This window comes from Hypanus sabinus, chromosome 12 (assembly GCF_030144855.1).
Source record: "Hypanus sabinus isolate sHypSab1 chromosome 12, sHypSab1.hap1, whole genome shotgun sequence".
NCBI classification, from domain to species: Eukaryota; Metazoa; Chordata; class Chondrichthyes; order Myliobatiformes; family Dasyatidae; genus Hypanus; species Hypanus sabinus.
In genome coordinates this window covers 23,239,056-23,258,273 of record NC_082717.1, presented here as the reverse complement: position 1 = coordinate 23,258,273, position 19,218 = coordinate 23,239,056, and the positions used below count along the sequence as shown (strand labels likewise).

At 41.3% G+C, this 19,218-nt stretch overlaps 1 protein-coding gene across 1 annotated transcript in view; it reads right to left on the bottom strand.

Moving 5' to 3' along the window:
- Positions 1-5,207: 5,207 nt before the first annotated feature.
- The window catches only part of ryr2a (ryanodine receptor 2a (cardiac)), a 444,870-nt gene continuing 430,859 nt past the window's right edge, over positions 5,208-19,218 (bottom strand). The window contains exons 93-96 of the mRNA XM_059985674.1: positions 12,472-12,536; positions 10,613-10,713; positions 8,153-8,204; positions 5,208-6,253 (exon numbers count right to left, since the gene is read on the bottom strand). Of these exons, the coding sequence (XP_059841657.1) occupies positions 6,158-6,253; positions 8,153-8,204; positions 10,613-10,713; positions 12,472-12,536 (314 nt within the window). The 3' untranslated portion in view covers positions 5,208-6,157. The remainder of the gene's footprint in view (positions 6,254-8,152; positions 8,205-10,612; positions 10,714-12,471; positions 12,537-19,218) is intronic.

Here is a 19,218-nt window from a genome sequence, read left to right as displayed (position 1 = left end):
TAATCTGACACCCCATGGGGGAAGCAGTGCTGATTGAATCTCAGTTGCAATTAATTGGTGCAAACAATTGTCCCCAAGCACAACTACTACTCTAATCAGAAATCCGTTGAAAGATATTGGGCAATTACATCTCTAATTATTGTTTCTATTGAGAATATTCTTATGGGCATAAACTTTATGTAATCTTTCAAATAATTTCTGAGGGTTGATGCAGTTTGTTGTTTGAAAGACTTAAATGCTACACTTAGACAACATGGCTGCTCTTCCTGACAATGTTTGCATTAGCTGACGTGGTAAAGTAACCAAGAAAAGAAAAAAAAACAAAGCCAGAGGTGCTTGTTACACAAGTTGGACAGCCAGATTGTCTTATAAAAAGTGGTTGAAGATATTTTCCCCATCAGAACAGATAAAGACCAACATTCCCTCTAATTTCTTTTACAGCTACGCAAACCAATAATTGCTCTGAGCAGGAAATTTTTACATGGCCTGAAAACTGTGCCGCACTTTAAATGCTTTCTTTCTGTAATACTAAGAATGAAAATTGAAAACTCACATACCTTTGATTTTTTCATTACTTTTAGGGTCTAATGAAAGACAGTAAAACAAAGAAAATCTTTCATGATTTGAAACTTTTTATCATGTTTTTTTTTTACAAATCCATTCTCTATAAACATTGTCCAGATTAATTTCACATCCAGATTGAAGATACATCTTATTCCTCATCAGATCGTCCAAATGTTCCACTTCTAGTCTGTTTCTGGATATATATTTGATTAAATTCATAAGACCGAACCGATGTTCACAGTCAGCACTAGAAGCTTGAAATGTTCCAACGATGTCAGCCAGAATTGACAGTTCTTTAAATTCTTTGTTTCTATGAACGTAGTTTGACAAATCAGTGAATGTCTTTATTAACAATGAGCTACCGACTTCCACTCTGTATTTATTGTTACAATTTATAAGTGTTATAACTTGAAACACTGACAATGTAAATATGTTGAAGCTCTAAAGTGTTTCAAAGTAAAGATTGTGGTACATTTATTATTTAGAAAACTTACAGATATATTCATTAACATGTATTACAGAATTATACAATTATATTAACAGAGTTCAAATTTATATTAACATTATATAAAAGAAAATTCCAGCTGCATGCCAACAAAAGCTATATGTGCAAAAGCATTTCAGTTACTGCACAGCCACAGACCCAGGCGGCTTAGAAGGAACAACGTCACGTACCCCGTGACTGGTTTACAGAACCAGCAGAAATGGAGAACACTCTGGAGTCTGGTATTACTATGAACTAATAGTGTTTATTAGTAACTAAGCAACACAGTAATATAAATGCACATATACTGAACAGGTTAGCAATTTTGTGTGTGTGTGTGTGTGTGTGTGTGTGTGTGTGTGTGTGTGTGTGTGTGTGTGTGTGTGTGTGTGTGTGTGTGTGTGTGTGTGTGTGTGTGTGTGTGTGTGTAAAAATAGGAACAAAACTAGGCTCTTTCAAACCTAGGGGTAAATGGATACAGTCTTACAATGTGATGAAGAGAGTTCAGTCCAGTTCGAGGTAGTTAGTTGAGTAACGTTGGAGAGAGAGAGGTGAGAGGTGATGCTGTTGATCTTCCCATTGACTTCCCGTTGTCACTGACTATGACCATGATACATATGACCATTCTTCAGTGGTGGAATTATCACCCAGGCAAGGATGGACACACAAACAGTTCCCCACCGGTCGCACCTTTTCACACTGTGAGCCTCTGATCGATTCCACGAATTGATCCTCCAAAACCCCCACCTTCCTGTGGGTTCAACAAAGCTCGTTCAGTGTCCAAACTGTGTCTGTCTGTGTAACAGCAGACCTGGTTTTTATCTCCATGTTGGACACCGGCTGTCCATCAACCGGCGCCGCCCTCCTCTCTTTCTGCAGGAACTTTACAAGCAGGCAAGTGACCTTGGGGAAAGGTAAACAAGCTGGCAGAGAAACCATAACATCAATCTTTTGAGCAGTTTCTGTCTCTCTCTCCCTCTCTCTCTCTCTCTCTCTCTCTCTTAAAAGCAGCACAGTTCATAGGGTCTATTCTGGACCCCATTACAAACTAGGTTTACCCATGACTACAGTAATATTAAGTTTGCACACACTGCAATTCAACATTTCACATTTCACAATTTATTACCCAAATATTTGAGATCCTGAATCTAATATGCTGTCATGGAATTTATTTGAAAAATAATTAAGTAAATAAGAACATATTATTTTGTAATTTATTGATCTGTGTGATAATAATGCAGCTTCATGTTGTGGAAGATGGCAATAGGCACCATTTTCAAGGAATGCAGCACACCCAAAAAGATGTTTGGGTTGAGTTGTTCTCCGATCTTGGCAATCCATCTGCAAACATTTTATCAGCATATGAGGACACATAATCAGGTCACTGTTCACTTGTGGTGTGTCCACCAAATACTTGGCCTTTATATACTTACAATCAGTTGATTGGTCCTCATTACAAAAGATCAATTGTGACATAGGGAGGGAGTCTCATTGTTGATGGGTTATGTGGTGAACTCTTGTGTATTATCTGGTATTTTGCCCACATAGGCTTATAAATGGGATCAACGTCTATATGTATGTTTATACAATTGTTTGCAGAAAACCATGCTTTTAGGAACTCTTTCATGCTGTGTGTTTGTTTGCGCCATGACTTTCAGTGATACCTAGTCAAATTTGTGCCCCTCTCGATCTTCATGGGTAGGGACGAGGGAGAGTTGATCATGCCACTTACAGCCAGTTGATGTTTATGGATCCTTCTGGATAGTTTTCTCCCACTTTGGCCAATGTAGTATTTGCTGCAGTCCCTGCAATGGATTTTGTGGACCACATTGTTCTTGTCCAATAGCTTGGTTCACTCTTTTGGTCTGCAGAGTACTCTCCTCCATCTTGCTGTTGGTTTATGCGTGGCTGAAATTCTATGTTCTCAGAGCAGTCAGGCTGTCATTTCCAAGATATTTCAAATGCATGGAAGGGCAACCAATTTGGTTCCTCATTGATTGGTGCGTTGTTGACCTCGTAGGCATCGTGCAAATACTTTTAAAGAGTTGTTTGTCCTCTTTATCCTTCAGCTCCACCATGCTGCAGTGTGTTTCCACTCTTCAGAGCAACACTTTGAATCAGCTCTTCTTGTGTGCATTTGAATGGTTTACTATGATAGTTCAGGATCTCATCTGTATGTGTTCTTTTATGATAAACAGATGTTTCTAAAGTGCCGTCTGTGTTTCCAAGAATGCCAGTTTCCCCTCAGATTCTTTTTCCATCATGACAAAAGGGGTTGTCCTTCCTTACATTTAAAACATCTTGGAAATGACATCTTGATTCCCCCAAGAACATAAAATTTCGGTCGCTCATAAACCAACAGCAAGATTGAGGAGAGTACCCTGCAAACCTAAAGAACAACCCAAGCTATTAGACAAGAACAATGTGGTCTACAAATTCCAATGTGGGGACCGCAACAAATATTGCATTGACCAGCTGGGAGAAAACCATCTACAAGGATCCACGAACATCAACTGGCTTTAAGCGGCATGACCAACTCTCCTTAGTCCCTACCCATTAAGATCAAGAGGGGCACAAATTTGACTGGGCATCAGTTAAAGTCATGGCACAAGCAAACACGTAGCATGGAAGAGAATTCCTGGAAGCATGGTTTTCTGCAAACAATTCTATAAGCAAACTTGTGGACTTTGATCCCATTTATAAGCGAAGGTGGGTAAAATTCCAAAAAATACACAGAATTCACCACACATCCAATCAGCGACAAGACCCCATCACTTTGTCACAATTGAGCTTCTGTAATGATGACCAATTGATAGACTGATAAGAACGTAAAGGCCAAACATTCGGAAAACACAGCACAAATGAACAGCGCACTGATGATGCCTCCCCATAAAGCGATGAAATGTTTGAAAATGGATTGCCAAGATCGAAGAACAACTCAACCCAACCATCAGCTGAGGATCACATTGTCCAAATTATTTCAACATCCAAAAAGAACAAGAACTTTTGGAAAAGGTAACTCTTATTATATACAAATTTCCTTCCATCAAATTTCATCCCAACTTGGAAATATGGCACCATTCTCTTTTTGTCATTGGGTTGAAATCATGGAACATCCTGCCTTACTTGAAAGTATGTTTGACAGCAGGGTTGTAGCAATTCAAGCAGGTGACTTATCACGACTCTCTGAAGGACTATTGAACTTTGCAGTAAACACTAGGCTTTGCCAGGCATCCTGCAATCTATAAGTACAAGTATGAGCACAAGGGCAATTCTAGAAAAGAGATGTTGAATCCCATCAGTAAAAATTAAGTGTTGTAGGGCACTTGGTTTTGCAAAAGAGAGGATGATCTAACAGGGGTGTTTAAGACTTAAAATAATTTAATGATCTAATGATAGGGTAATTGTAGAGAATATGCTCCTTTTTGCAGGTAGCTAAATGAGAGTTCTATAAATGCAGGATTGGCGTTGAGGAGAACCTCTAAAGGCTTTGAAAGAAACACTGACACAAAATTTGGTTAGAATGTAGAACTTGCTGCCACAAAGATTGATTAGAGTGCAGAGCTTATTCCCACAAGAGCTAAGTGAGGAAAATAGGTACAGATAAATGTCCTGGGCAGCTGAGAGGGAAGGAAATTGAAGATTCAGTAGATTGGATGAGGTAAGGGGAGGTGGTAGCAGGCTCAGTGGGTTCTGCTGTAAGTTCAAAGTTCAAAGTAAAATTTATTGTCAGAATACATACATACATGTACCCTGAGATTCTTTTTCCTGTGGGCATACTTAGCAAATCTATAGAACAGTAACTATAAAGAACAACAAACTGCAAATCCAAATATAAATAAATAGCAATAAAGTTCTATATAGTTCCATGTGAACAAACATACTGCTTCTCAGTTTCAGACTGTGCACTGTGGAAATTGGCCATTGGGAACATCATGATAGCAGGATTGATAAAGTGCCGTTGCATCTTCCACCAGTACCAGAAGCAACCAGCACATGAGCAGGTATCACTCAGTCAGAATTATTGTTGCCAAAAGAGAAAACAGGCAAAATCAGAGAAGGGAGAGAAGCCTTGTTAAGAATTGTTTCTTCAGCTTTATGAAGCAATAAAAAAATGCTCAATTTTTATTCCGAATGTTTTATTTCGAAAGATTGGCATTACAAGTTAAAACAAATCAAATGAAGTATTCTAAACATAATAACTTTACAATGGTGTCCAATGAAATCCCTGAATGGATATTGCTTCAGCTTCAGTCATTAATGAGTGGACATTTATTCCTCAATCACTATATTTACCACAAGTGGCAGGAAATATGTGAGACAACAACCGAGTTTAAACACGGCATTCTTGGCTGATGGAACTGGTTCTGAATCTACAATAAGGTACACAACACTTTGTAACTACAGAGTAATCAATAACCTTAAACCTAAAAAACAGCTGTCACATTAATCAGCTTGCCATTTTATTTTCTCTTGTTCTTGCATAATAGACATGCAATAGAATAATTTTAGTTTTTTGTTCCTTTGAAAGAATCCTTTATTCAGACTGTTGCTGTATTGCATAAGAGCATTACCAAAATAAAGAGCTAAATTACTAACAACATAGGTTTATGTGAATGTCCGGCACTTCTCCTGAGACGCATGGCAGTCAGACAGAAGCATGTACATCAAAAGATCGATTTACAGTGTGACACGGTCATGCACACAACCTCTTGCATAGCTCAACCCACATATAGTAAGGCACTATTTCCTCATCACAGCCCAGTGTCCGTAAGCAGTTTGCTCTGGACATCAAAAAAGTATACAATATCATTCCAGATGAAGAAATACATAAATGTTTAGGATGAGAGCAATTTATCATCTTCCACTTATGCGCTCACAGGATGAAGGAAATGTCTTAAAATGTATCGGCACACAGTTTGAAATCAATACGGTTTTTTTTCCTCTACATCGATTTGAAAGCAGATGTGCTGACAGCATACTCAGTGAGCTATAGCTTCAGTGTTCCAAGTGCACACTGAGCAGGTTATACACAACGAAAGGCTTGAAAGCATTCAAAGAGGAAATCTGTAGGTTGTCCTAATGCTTGTGGGCCAGCTTAGTTCTTATTTAGTTGAGCTGGTCTTCGTACTGCTTGCGGAAGCAATCTCCAGCTGGAAAGAATTCCCAGCATCGTTCTTGATACATTTTCCACACGTAGGATTCCTAATAGATAAAATTAAAATGTTATCTTATGCAGGCCACTGTATGCCACTCTGTAATCAACAATCCGGGCAGCACTGTGCCAAGTTTGTACATTTTTACTAAATGCCAACTAAAAGGACTGTTAAGAGAGTTGATCTCCCACATATTAGACAGAATTATTTGATGAAAATAGACAATTAGAGCATCAGAGTTACTTAAAACACAAAGACAGACTTGCCAAAGCAAACGTGCCATGGTAAAAATAGCATTCTTGGCATAATTCCGTTCTACTTCAGTCCACTCTAACCTTAATCTTCTACAATGAAGTTTGAAAGTATTTGCTGCCTTCCCAGATATTACATGTATAAAAAATGTTACAAAACTAGCAGGGCTTGCTACCAAACAAGAAAGTGCTGATCTTTAATGAGGGAACTCATGCACTGACCATATTTATTATTTTTCATTATTAATATTAATAAACATAATTGCTATAATGGTGAATAATAATTTCTTCCAGCTTAAACTCTCTTTTAGACCATAGGACATAGGAGCAGAATTTGACCCATCAAGCCATGACTGATTGATTATCCCTTTCAACTCCATTCTTCTGCCTTCTCCCTGTAACCTTTGATGTCCTGACTAATCATGAAACTATCAACTTCTGCTTTAAATACACACAATGACTTGGCCTCCACAGCCATCTGGGGCAATGAAATTCCCAGATTCACTGCTCTGGCTAAAGAAATTCCTCCTTATCTCTGTTCTAAAGGGACATCCCTCTATTCTGAGGCTGTGCCCGCCGGACCTAGATTCACCGCTATAGAAAACATCTTCTCCACATCCACTTTAGCTAGACCTTTCAATATTCGAGCAACACACACAAAATGCTGGTGGAACGCAGCAGGCCAGGCAGCATCTAATAGGGAGAAGCGCTGTCAACGTTTCGGGCTGAGACTAGGCCTGACGAAGGGTCTCGGCCCGAAACATCGACAGCGCTTCTTCTATAGGTGCTGCCTGGCCTGCTGTGTTCCACTAGCATTTTGTGTGTGTTGCTTGAATTTCCAGCATTTGCAGAATTCCTCGTGTTTGCCTTTCAATATTCAATAGCTTTTAATGAGATCCCCCTGCTTTCTTCTAAACTGCAGTGGGTGTAGGCCCAGAGCCATCAAGTGCTCCTCAGAATTTTCCTTATGAAACACCTCTGAACAATCTCTAATGTCAGAACATGTCTTTTTAGATAAAGGGCTCAAAACTGCACACAATACTCCAAGTGTTGGTCTGGCCAATCCCTGATAAAGACTCAACATTACATTCTTCCTTTTATATTCTAGTCCTCTTGAAATGAATGCTGATATTGCATTTGCTGAGAATCTGGATATCATGTCTTTAAACCCTACACCCTTACTCAGGAGCAGACTTGATGGGCTGAATGGCCTAGTTATGCTCCTATGTTGTACGATCTTATCAGAAACATAGAAACATAGCAAATAGGTGCAGGAGTAGGCCATTCGGCCTTTCGAGCCTGCACCGCCATTCAGTATGATCATGGCTGATCATCCAACTCAGAACCCTGTACCTGCTTTCTCTCCATACCCCCGATCCCTTTAGCCATATCTAACTCCCTCTTAAGTATAGCCAATGAACCGGCCTCAACTGTTTCCTGTGGCAGAGAATTCCACAGATTCACCACTCTCTGTGTGAAGAAGTTTTTCCTCATCTCGGTCCTAAAAGGCTTCCCCTTTATCCTTAAACTGTGACCCCTCATTCTGGACTCCCCCAACATCGGAAACAATCTTCCTGCGTCTAGCCTGTCCAATCCCTTTAGAATTTTATACTCTTCAATAAGATCCCCCCCCTCAATCTTCTAAATTCCAGTGAGTATAAGCCTAGTTGCTCCTAGTCGAAAGTGGAGGCTTTTACCTGTCCAGTGTGCTCAGTTTCATCTTTATTAATAAGGTACATCAAGAAAAATCTGAAGGAATAAAGATATCAGTCAGTATCATTTAAATAAGCTTTACACACAATTTGACCTGAAATAACAGTTATATTCAAATTCAATATCAATTACAGAATGCGTTCTAGCTTTTTTAAAAGTGAAGTATTGATTTCTAATGCAAGGGAGATCAAACTGAAATGTAAAATCATTGTGAGATGTGATCTGCATTGAAGGACACAGTAACATTTTTTCCAAAGCTCATCCCAAAGTCCACAACATTCTTAAGTGGGAGGGTGAGCAGTCAGAGGTCAGGGTCCACGTCAATACCAATGACATGGATTGGAGCATGATGAGGTCCTGAAAAGTGAGTTCAAGAAGTTATGTGATAAGTTAAAGGACAGGATCTCGAGGGTTGGGATCTCAAGACTGATACCCATGCCAGGTGCTAGTGAGACCAGATCTAAGCAGTTGGTGCAGGAGCTCTATATGTGCAAACTAGATTGTACCATTCCATCCATAACCCTAAACATTCATTCATTTCAGAGACTTGTCCAACTCCTATTTGAATACTACAACTGAATCTTTTCCATTGCAATCCCTGGCAGTGCATTCCAAAAGCCATCTTCTCAGCAGGACAAAGTCCTCATATCACTGTTGGTTCATTTCTCAGGCACTTTCATTCTACCTCACCAAGTTCACAACCCATCAGGTAATGGGAACAGTTCCACTCTATCCATTTCTTCTATACACTTCACTATTTAAATACCTCTAGAGGATTCTCTCGGAAGAGGTGTAACACCAGCCTTTCAAGTGTATCCAGATAACATAAGGTCCTCATCCCCAGAATAATTTTAGTGTATCTTTTCTGCAAATTATATAAAGACTTTTCATCTAAGACCTGGCACCCAGAACTGTACACTATTCTCCAGATGTGACCAAGCTAATTTTTATTAGGATGCATCATGATTTTCTTGGTTTTGTACTCCAAAACTCTATTTATAAAGTACAGTATCTTGTACATTTCTTTGACTACTTTCCAATGAATTCTGCATATATACATGCCAAGATCTCACTCTTCCTGTACACTTGGTCATGTCCATTACCTATTATAGCCTATTTACATTCCTCCCATCAACATGAAGTACTTGGCATTTCTCAGTATCACATTTCATCAGTTCCTTATCTGCCAACTTTTTACAGAAGTGGTTTGCCATTGCCTTCTTCTGGGTAGTCTGTTGACCAGGTGTTGTATTGATAATGGTAGAGTGACCCCATCCATTATCAATACTCTTCAATGATCATCCACCAGGCATCTGTGGTCACAAAACCAGGACTTGTGATATCCACCAGCTGCTTTCATAGCTTCACATGACCTGAATCAATATGCCAAAGTGTGACCTGTAGGCTAGCGGAGAGAAGGGGCACCTTACATCTCCTTTGGGACTGACATATCTTCACCCTGCCACCCTTCAAGAACAAGGGTGTAAAATTTATATCAATAAATACTCAACTAGAGGAGCTCAGCAGTTCCAGCAGCATCTGTGAGAGGAAAGGAATTGACAATAACTCAGATTGAAACTCTGCATCAGCCTGAGATGGTGAAGTGAGATGACCATTGTAAATAGGAGAGAGAGAATAGGAAGGAAGGAGTCCCAGGTGATTTGTGAAATTAGGAAGGGTGTATGATGGCAGGCAAGTTGCATCAGATAGGGGAGGGAAGAGGGTTTAGTTTAGAGACAATGGCAAGTAGATAAGAGCGGCAGAAAAAGTGGGAAAAAAGAAGAGCAAAGTTGGGGAGATGAGGGTGAAGATGTGAGATAGCTGCTGGAGGAACACAAAAGGATGCAATCTAATAGGTAAAGAAGATGATAATTGGATTTTACAATTCTCCAGCTGTCAGCCATCACACCTGACTCACAGATGTTTGGAAGATTATGGCTGCAATTTCTTTGCGTTCATCCCTCAGCAACTGAAGCTGCATCACCTCTATTCTTCACTCTGAAAATATAAATTCTGATGCTTCGTGATCCTTGTCCACACAACCTCTTTGAACATATACAGAATCCTCATTAGAAGGTAAAAATCCCTTGGCCTTATAGCTATGATGAATCTGTGTGTATTCTTATTTAATCATTCAAACTATGAAGCTGCTGGTTTAACAGTATAGTACTTTCTTGGCAAGTCATTTGCCTCCATCTGCTGGTACAAATGGAATTGGCAATGTTCAGTGATAACAATGATGTCTATCTGTAAAAGGATGTTTAATGAAACTCTGCATTGAGGAGGGATTGTTTTCTTTGTTAGGTTGCATTCTTCCCTTATAAATGCACCACTGACTGAGAGAGTTTGTTTTCCTATCTTCCTTATGGCCACTCTGCTGATTAAAGCCCAGACCATAGGCCCGTCTCTGGGGTAATTGAGTTGCAGGAAATGGGAGCACTTACAGGTAATTTGCCAAATTGTGCTCCTGCAGTGTGTGAGTCTCAAAGCCATGGGGCACCGTGTCGAAGTAGTCATTGCCAATTCCACAGATGAAGCACTTAGTCTAGAAAGAGAGAAGAGGAAGATAAGAATGACTGGCAAGGTAGATTGCAGATCAATATTATCTGATGGCTTTAATCAGTCACTGGGGAAAGCACAAGGTTTCAGTCACATGTTTTGTCCAATCATCCTCCAACTCGATCTTCATTCCTGAAGTACCTCTGTATGGTCACATAAACTGTGGGAAAGTTATGAAAAGAAGTTTGAAATATTTGCATATCTGAAATTAAATTGAACTCAAAATTATTTGTTCAACAATTTAAACCTGGTCAATATAATTACCACAGAACACATAACTGGGTATTTGCTGGCATTCATGTCTAAGGGGAAGGGATATGATAAATAAAATCATACATAATTCTCTCCTTCTTCAAAATTAATGAAAAACAACATGTTCTGATTGACTTGAATCTGAGAAGAGTTCCCACGAGCTTATGACCATGGAACTTCTGGGCTCACCACAAAGCAATTTGGCTTGTATCTGTAGTGCTTCTTTGAAAGAGGATTTGACTTGCTTTCATTCCCCAACAGCTTTACTAAAGGCAATTTAATTCTAAATGTATATTTTAAGATTAAATTTGCATTCCCACTAGTGCTTATCCTTGACTGATGCCCTATTTTAGCAATGCACTGGTGTAGCTGCCACGCGTCTGTTTTCTATCTGTACTGTATTCTGTGCTGCGTATTTATTATGGCAGCTAGTCACGTGTGTGGGGTGTGGCAAAAGGGAAGGGCTTATGTACGTATTCGCACTTTGTTCTGGCCGGCGTTTAGTGCTGTGGACCACTGGGTGTCATATCTTTCGTTGACCACTTACATCGCTTAATTACATTGCTTCAAGATTGTACGTTTTGTGAGTTGCTAATAAGTGATCAAATACACCTCTTCGACTTCTTGGAACATTATTATTGGATTGATCAGAGGGTGTGACATATAAGATAACTATCCATGTGGTTGCCAGTAGTGGTACTGGTCTGTTCAAGTTGATGTTACAACTGGCTCACACAATACAGTCTCCCCATTTGTGAATTTAATTGCTGCGAATATAGAGCACCCAGCTGACCAGATGGAAGTATCCTAGTGTTCGAGAGTGGGAACGTGACAATGAAGTAACTTCAGAAAGAAATTTCCTTTTTGCCAGTCAACAAAACCACACATCCAGCTTTGTTTGCTGTCAATGCCTGCAGGGGTTTTCACTGTTTCTAAATGTCAAAATCAGACTTACCACTTCCTTTCTTTTCTTCCCTGCAGCAGCACAGACCATTGAAGACAAGTGGAACAGTGCTTAGGCTAGATGCAGAATCTATAAATTCCCTGATAATTGCTGGGGTACCTCAGTTCTGCCATAGGACTCTGCCAACTAAGTTCTCATGCCAACTATTGGTGAGTAAGTTCAGGACTTCTGTGTTTCATTGTACATGTGTTGAAGTCCAAGAGAAGCTGGCATTTTCCAGAAAAATCTAAGCCGGATGTCTGCCCTTTACCCTCTGTTACTGATGACGTTGGTAGGAGATTAGTAGCTTGAACTGTATTCATTAGGGCACTAGTTTTCACAGAGATACACTCATGTGATCTCCATTATCTGCAGTGGGAAGTGGCACTCTTCGTGAATTCAAAAAATAAGCTTTGCAAAATTGTTCCACTGCGATGATCGAATGTGAGAGCCAGAAGAGTTGTCTCTCGAGACAAGGGCACATATGCCATGGCCGGATGTATAGGACCTAACTCCTGGCATTGCTATTCCCCGTGTTGATGCTCTTACCTCCATGTCTTCTTTCACTTGCTCCTGCTGGTCCCTTAGTTCACCGAAGGCATCTATAATTAGACCTGAGTTAAAAACAAGAATAAGATCACGTTGTGAAGTCAAGCCTTCTGCAGTTGCATAGTAGAGAGGATCCTAACTGGTTTGATAGGAAAACACCAGTGACCAGGAACGGAAACATTTACAAAAAGCAATGGATACAGCCCATTCCATCACAAACAAAGTCTGCCCACCATAGCACATCTGTGTGAAAGCAGCATCTATCATCGAGAACCAATCAATCTTCTCTTCTTGCTATTACCATTGGACAGGAGGTACAGGAGCCTCATGACCCAACCACTAGGTTCAGGAACAGTTATTACCCTACAACCATCATGTCTCTACAAACTCATGTCTTCAGCATTATTTATTGCACAATGTGTCTTTTGCACATTTGTAAGTCTTTGCTTAAAATTCAAAGTAAATGTATGATTAAAGTACACATATGTCACCATATACAACCCTAAGATTCATTTTCTTGCGGGCATACTCAACAAATCCATAATAAAATAATAACCACAACAGAATGAATGAAAGAGCACACCAACTTGATTGTTGAGAATGCAAAAGATAGCAAACTGTGCAAATACAAAAAGAAAGAAATAATAATAATAATTAAATAAGCAATAGATATTAAGAATATGAGATGATGATTCCTGAAAGTGAGTCCATTAGCTGTGGGAATATTTAAATAATGGGCAAGTGAATTTAAGTGGTTTTTCCCTTTGGTTCAAGAGCCTGGTGGTTGAGAGGTAATAACTATTGCTGAACCTGGTGGTGTGAGTCCTGAAGCTGCTGTACTGTCTTGGCAGAGACAGAGAAGCAGCTTCAGCGGCAGGTTGCTGTCAATGCAATGCTCCTCAGACAGGATGAAGAGATCATTACTCCCCAACGCCATTCGGCTCTACAATTCAACCACCAGGGGCAAGACATGTTAAAGTGCCGGGGTTAGGACTGAGCTTAAGTTACCACTCAATGCACTTTAGTAAACTATTTAAGAACTTTTTAAAAGCTATTTATTAATGCTTTTTGGGAGGGTGATTTTAGATGCATATCATATTTATACTGAGTTAAATACTGTATGTAATTAGTTTTGCTACAATAAGTGTATGGGACACTGGAAAAATGTTGAATTTCCCCTTGGGGATGAAATATCTATCTATCTATCATTGAGAAGAGAGCATCTCCTGGGTGGTGGTGGCCACTGATGATGGACGCTTCTTTCCTTCAACAGCCTTTCATGCCGAGATGCTCAACAGTGAGGAAGGTTTCACCCTTGATGGACTGCACTATATCCACTAATTTTGTAGATAAAGTATACTTTTTGTATAGTTTTTCATAAATACCTTTGTATTTCTTTATTTTCCTACAGGAAAACAAATTTAAGTGTAGAATATGGTAACAAATATGTACTTCGATAATAAATTTCCTTTGACTTATGGCAGCCCCTGCAGGAGTTTTCATTTGTAATGTGAAGTGTCGTAGTCTGTAAACAAATTTCTTGTTGAGAGCAGACACGTTTCTAGTCAGTGAGAGCACTGAAAAGACCAAAAGACTGACAGAGGAACTCATGGCACCTTGGACTTGTGCCACTACCTAAAATGAAAAGGTTCCTACATCCTTTCACAGGTCATGCAAGATGAAGGAGATAAAATGCCTTCATTTTGTAAGGAACAAATCTTCCTCTAGTTTAATGTGTCTCTGCACCTGCACAGTGTAATGATGTCCCTGAGATTTACCCCATAGCATAATATTAACACAGTGACAGAGGGGCAGGTGGGCACGAGACCCTAAGGCAGTGAAAAGAAACTTTCTTCACTGCCTGGCCAAAGGGAGCTCAAACCATCACTGCTGTGGTGGTCCAAGTGCCTTGCTCCTCTGGTACCGTGTGACTGCCTTGGCATCTCTCTGTTGTTCAGCTATTGGTGTCAAATTATAATCATGCTCTTGCTGAGACACTAAACGATAATTGCCTGTGCTAAGAGCAAGCCAGAAATTGCTTAGGCTTCATCTCTGGGAAGAGAAACCGAGTCAGTGTTTCTGATTGAACCACTTTCAAAGAATGGGAATGGAAAGCATTGAAAGTGAACAAGACAAAAGAAGCAGACTAAAGTCCTATCAGAGAACAAGCAGAGCTTTGCCAGTTTTGGCATTCGTGGGAGTGAAGTACCTGTGAATTTAGCAAGCAAGGTAAAATTTCAGATGCTTGAAATCTAAAATAAATACAAAAAATGCTGGAAATACTCAGCAGGTCAGGCCACATCTTTGAGGAAAGACACAGGAGTTAAAGTTTCAGGTCAATAATCTGAGCGGGCAGTAATCTCCACACAGCACCAGAGCGTGAGATGGACATGATGGTTTGCCTTCATATTTCATCTTTTCCCTTTTTATAGCTCTTTCCATTGCCTTTTAAAAGCTTCTCAATCATCCAACTTTCCATTCACTTCTGCCACCTTATATGCTCTTTCTTTGGCTTTTATAAAGTCTTTGACTTCCCTTGTCAGCCATGGTTGCCTACCTCTGCCATTGGAGAACAACTTCTCTGTGGGACTTATCTATCCTGCGCTTTGTGAATCATTCCCAGAAACTTCAGCCACCTTTTCTCTGCCATCATCCCGTCCAGTATCCTCCTCCAATCCACCTGGGAAAGCTCCTCTCTCATGCCTCTGTAATTCCCTTTATTCTACTGTGATACTGATACACGTGACTTGTGCTTCTCCCTCTCAAATTGCAGTATGATTTCAATCATATTGTGATTACTTCCTCCTAAAGGTTCCTTTATGTTAAGCTCCCTAATAAGACCTGGGTTATTACACAATACCCAGTCTGATTTTCCCAGTCCCCTTGAATATTCATGTCCCCTATTACAATTACCCTTATTACATGCTTTTTCCAGCTCCCTTTGCAATCTCAACCTCACATCTTGGCTGTTATTTGCAGATCTATATATGATTCTCAGAATTGTTTTTTTATGGATGAACCAAGAGGTGCGTCATCTGCTGAAGGCCAGATCTGTGGCATTCTAGTCGGGTGACTCAAGCCAGTACCAGAAAACCAGGTATGAGTTGCGGAGGGCTATTTCAAGGGTCAAGAGACAATTTTGAGTGAGGTTGGAGGTGACATTGAATACACAACAACTCTGGCAGGATTTGCAAGACATTACCACATATCGCCACAATAGATCTACAACAGATACAATCACACCAGCTCTCCACTCGGATCAACTGAAAAATAGTGATACCTATTTCAGACTGCTGTTTGATTACAGCTCAATGTTCAACACAGACATACCCTCAGTTCCAATTAAACAAGCTCCAAAACATCACTGTCTGCACCTCCCTCTGCAACTAGACACTGACTTTCTTACTGGGAGACCACGGTCTGTGCAGATTGGAAATAACGTCCCCTCACTGACTATTTACACCGGTGCACCTCAAAGATGCACGCTTAACCCACCGCTCTACTCTCTCTTCACCCACATCTGTGAGGCTAGGCACAGCTAGGCACATCATTTCTAAATCTGCCGACAACACAACTATCATTGGCAGAATTTCACATTGTGACGAGGAAGCGTGCGGGAGCGAGATGGATCCGTAGGTCGCATGTTTTCGCAACAATAACCTTGCACTCAATGTCAGTAAACATAGAAAAAACCTGCAGCACAATACAGGCCTTCAGCCCACAAAGTTGTGCCAAACGTGTCCCTACCTTAGAAATTACCACACTTACCTATAGCCCTCTATTTTTCTAAGCTCCATGTACCTATCCAAAAGTCTCTTAAAAGACCCTATCATATCCACCTGCTGGCAGCCCATTCCATGCACTCACCACTCTCTGAGTAAAAAACTTACCGCTGACATCTCCTCTGTACCTACTCCCCAGCACCTTAAACCTGTGTCCTTTCTGGCAACCATTTCAGCCCTGGGAAAAAGCCTCGCACTATCCACACAATCAATGCCTCTCATCACATTATACACCAAAAACAAGGAATTGTGGACTTCAGCCAGAGTAAGTTGAGAGACACACGCCACCAGTCTTCACTGAGGGATCAGCAGTGGAAAGGGTGAGCAGTTTTAAGTTCTTGGGTGTTTACATCTCTGAAGATTTATCCTGAGTTAAACATATTGATGCAATTACAAAGACAGCAGCTATATTTCATTAGGAGTTTGAAGAGACTTTGTATGTCACCAAAGACTCTTGCAAATTTTTACTGATTTACTGTGAACAGCATTCTATCACCATTTGGTATGGGGGTGGGGGGGGGGGGGCACTGCACAGGATCAGAAAAAGTGGCAGAAAGTTGTAAATGCATCCAGCTCCATTATATAAGAATCTCAGGGTTGATGTGATGACATGTATTTACTCTGATAACAAATTTTACTTTGAACTTTCAAACTTTATAGGCATTAAACACCTCAGCTTTGAGTTACCTTTGGAAGGCGATGCCTCTAAAAAGCGGCATCCATCATTAACAACCCCTATCACCCAGGACATGTCCTCGTTGCATGGCTACCATCAGGGAAGAGGTACAGGAGCCTGAAGGCACATGTGCAATGATTCAGGAACAGCTTCTAAATGTTCAATGAATCCATTTACACTACCTCATTTTTATTAAACGTCTTACCCCTTGAACAGGATCCCACTAAGGAGCACCAGGCCAACGTCTCACACATCATCACCAACCTTATTAACTCTGCCACGAACCTCATAGTTCCCTCACCCTGCTCCTCTCACTTCTACCTCCTACCCAAGATCCACAAACCTGCCTGCCCAGGTAAAACAATTGTTGCTGCACCATTAAACTCATATCTGCATACCTCCATTCAGTTTTATCCTCCCCCCACCCCCCGGTTCATATTTGTGCCATTTACGACCTATATTTGTGACATTGCCCACAAGCTTGATCTTTTCAATGCTTTCAAGTTCACTGGCCCTGAGCATCTTATTTTCAATATGGATGTCCAGTCCCTATACACCTCCATCCCCCCACTAGGAAGGTCTCAAAGCTCCCCATTTCTTTCTGGACACCAGACCCAACCAGCTCCCTTCCACCACCACTCTCCTCTATCTGGTGAACTTGTCTTCACTCTCAATAATTGCTCCGTTGGCTCCTCTCATTCGCCTGGGTCCCAGCCATACCTGCCTTTTTGTCAGCTATGTGGAACAGTCTATGTTCGAAGCCTACACTGGCGTCTCTCCCTCACTTTTCCCACGCTACATCAATGACTGCATTGGTGCTGCTTCCTGAATGCGTGCCGAGCTCGTCAATGATTGCATTGGTGCTGCTTCCTGAATGCGTGCCGAGCTTGTCAATGACTGCATTGGTGCTGCTTCCTGAATGCGTGCCGAGCTTGTCAATGACTGCATTGGTGCTGCTTCCTGAATGCGTGCCGAGCTCGTCAATGATTGCATTGGTGCTGCTTCCTGAATGCGTGCCGAGCTTGTCAATGACTGCATTGGTGCTGCTTCCTGAATGCGTGCCGAGCTCGTCAATGACTGCATTGGTGCTGCTTCCTGAATGCGTGCCGAGCTTGTCAATGACTGCATTGGTGCTGCTTCCTGAATGCGTGCCGAGCTCATCAACTTCATTAACTTTGCAACTTCCACCTTGCAAACTCCAACATCCATCTTGCCCTCAAATTTTCCCTCATCCATTTGACACCTCCCTCCCCTTCCTCAATCTCTCTGTTTATATCTGTGGAGACAGCTTATCTACTGATGCCCATTATAAACCCACGGACTCTCACAGCGACCTGGACTATACCTCCCCACCTTGTTACTTGTAGAAATGCCATCCTCTTCTCTGAATTCCTGTCTCCACTGCATCTGCTCTCAGCATGAGGCTTTTCATTCCAGAACAAAGGAGGTATCCTCCTTCTTCAAAGAAAGTGGTTTCCCTTCCTCCACAATCAATCCTTTCCTCAACTACATCTCTTCCATTTCACTCACATCTGCCCTCACTGCTTCCTCCCACCACCCTGTCAGGGGTAGGGATCCTCTTGTCTTCACCTACCCCACCTCCTCCATGTCCAGCACATAATTCTCCGTAACATTCCCCATCTCCATGGGATTCCACCACCAAGCACATCTTTACCATCCCCCTACATTCAGCTTTCCGCAAGGATTGCTCCCTACACAACTCCCTTGTCCATTCGTCCCTTCCCACTGATCTCCCTCCTGGCACTTACCCTTGCAAGCGGAACAAGTGCTACACCTGCTCCTACACCTCCTCCCTCACCACCATTCAGAAACCCAAACAGTCCTTCCAGGTGAGGTGACACTTCATCTGTGAGCCTGTTGGGGTCATCTACTGCAGCCGGTGCTCCTGGTCTGGTCTCCTGTATATAGGTGAGACCTAACATAGTTTGCAAGATGGCTTTATTGAGCGCCTATGACCCATCTGCCAGAGAAAGCAGGATCTCCCAGTGGCGACCTATTTTAATTCCACTTCCCATTCTGGCATGCCAGTCCATGGTGTCCTCGGCTGTTGCGATGAGGTCACACTCAGATTGGAGGAACAACACTTTATATTCCATCTGGGTAGCCTCCAACCTGATGGCATGAATATTGATTTCTCAAACTTCTGGTAATGCCCCCACCTTTACCATTCCCATTTCCCTCTCAACTTATCTCCTTACCTGTCCATCACCTGCCTGTGGTGTTCCTCTCCCTTTTTTTTTCATCCATGGTCTCCTATCAGATTCCCAC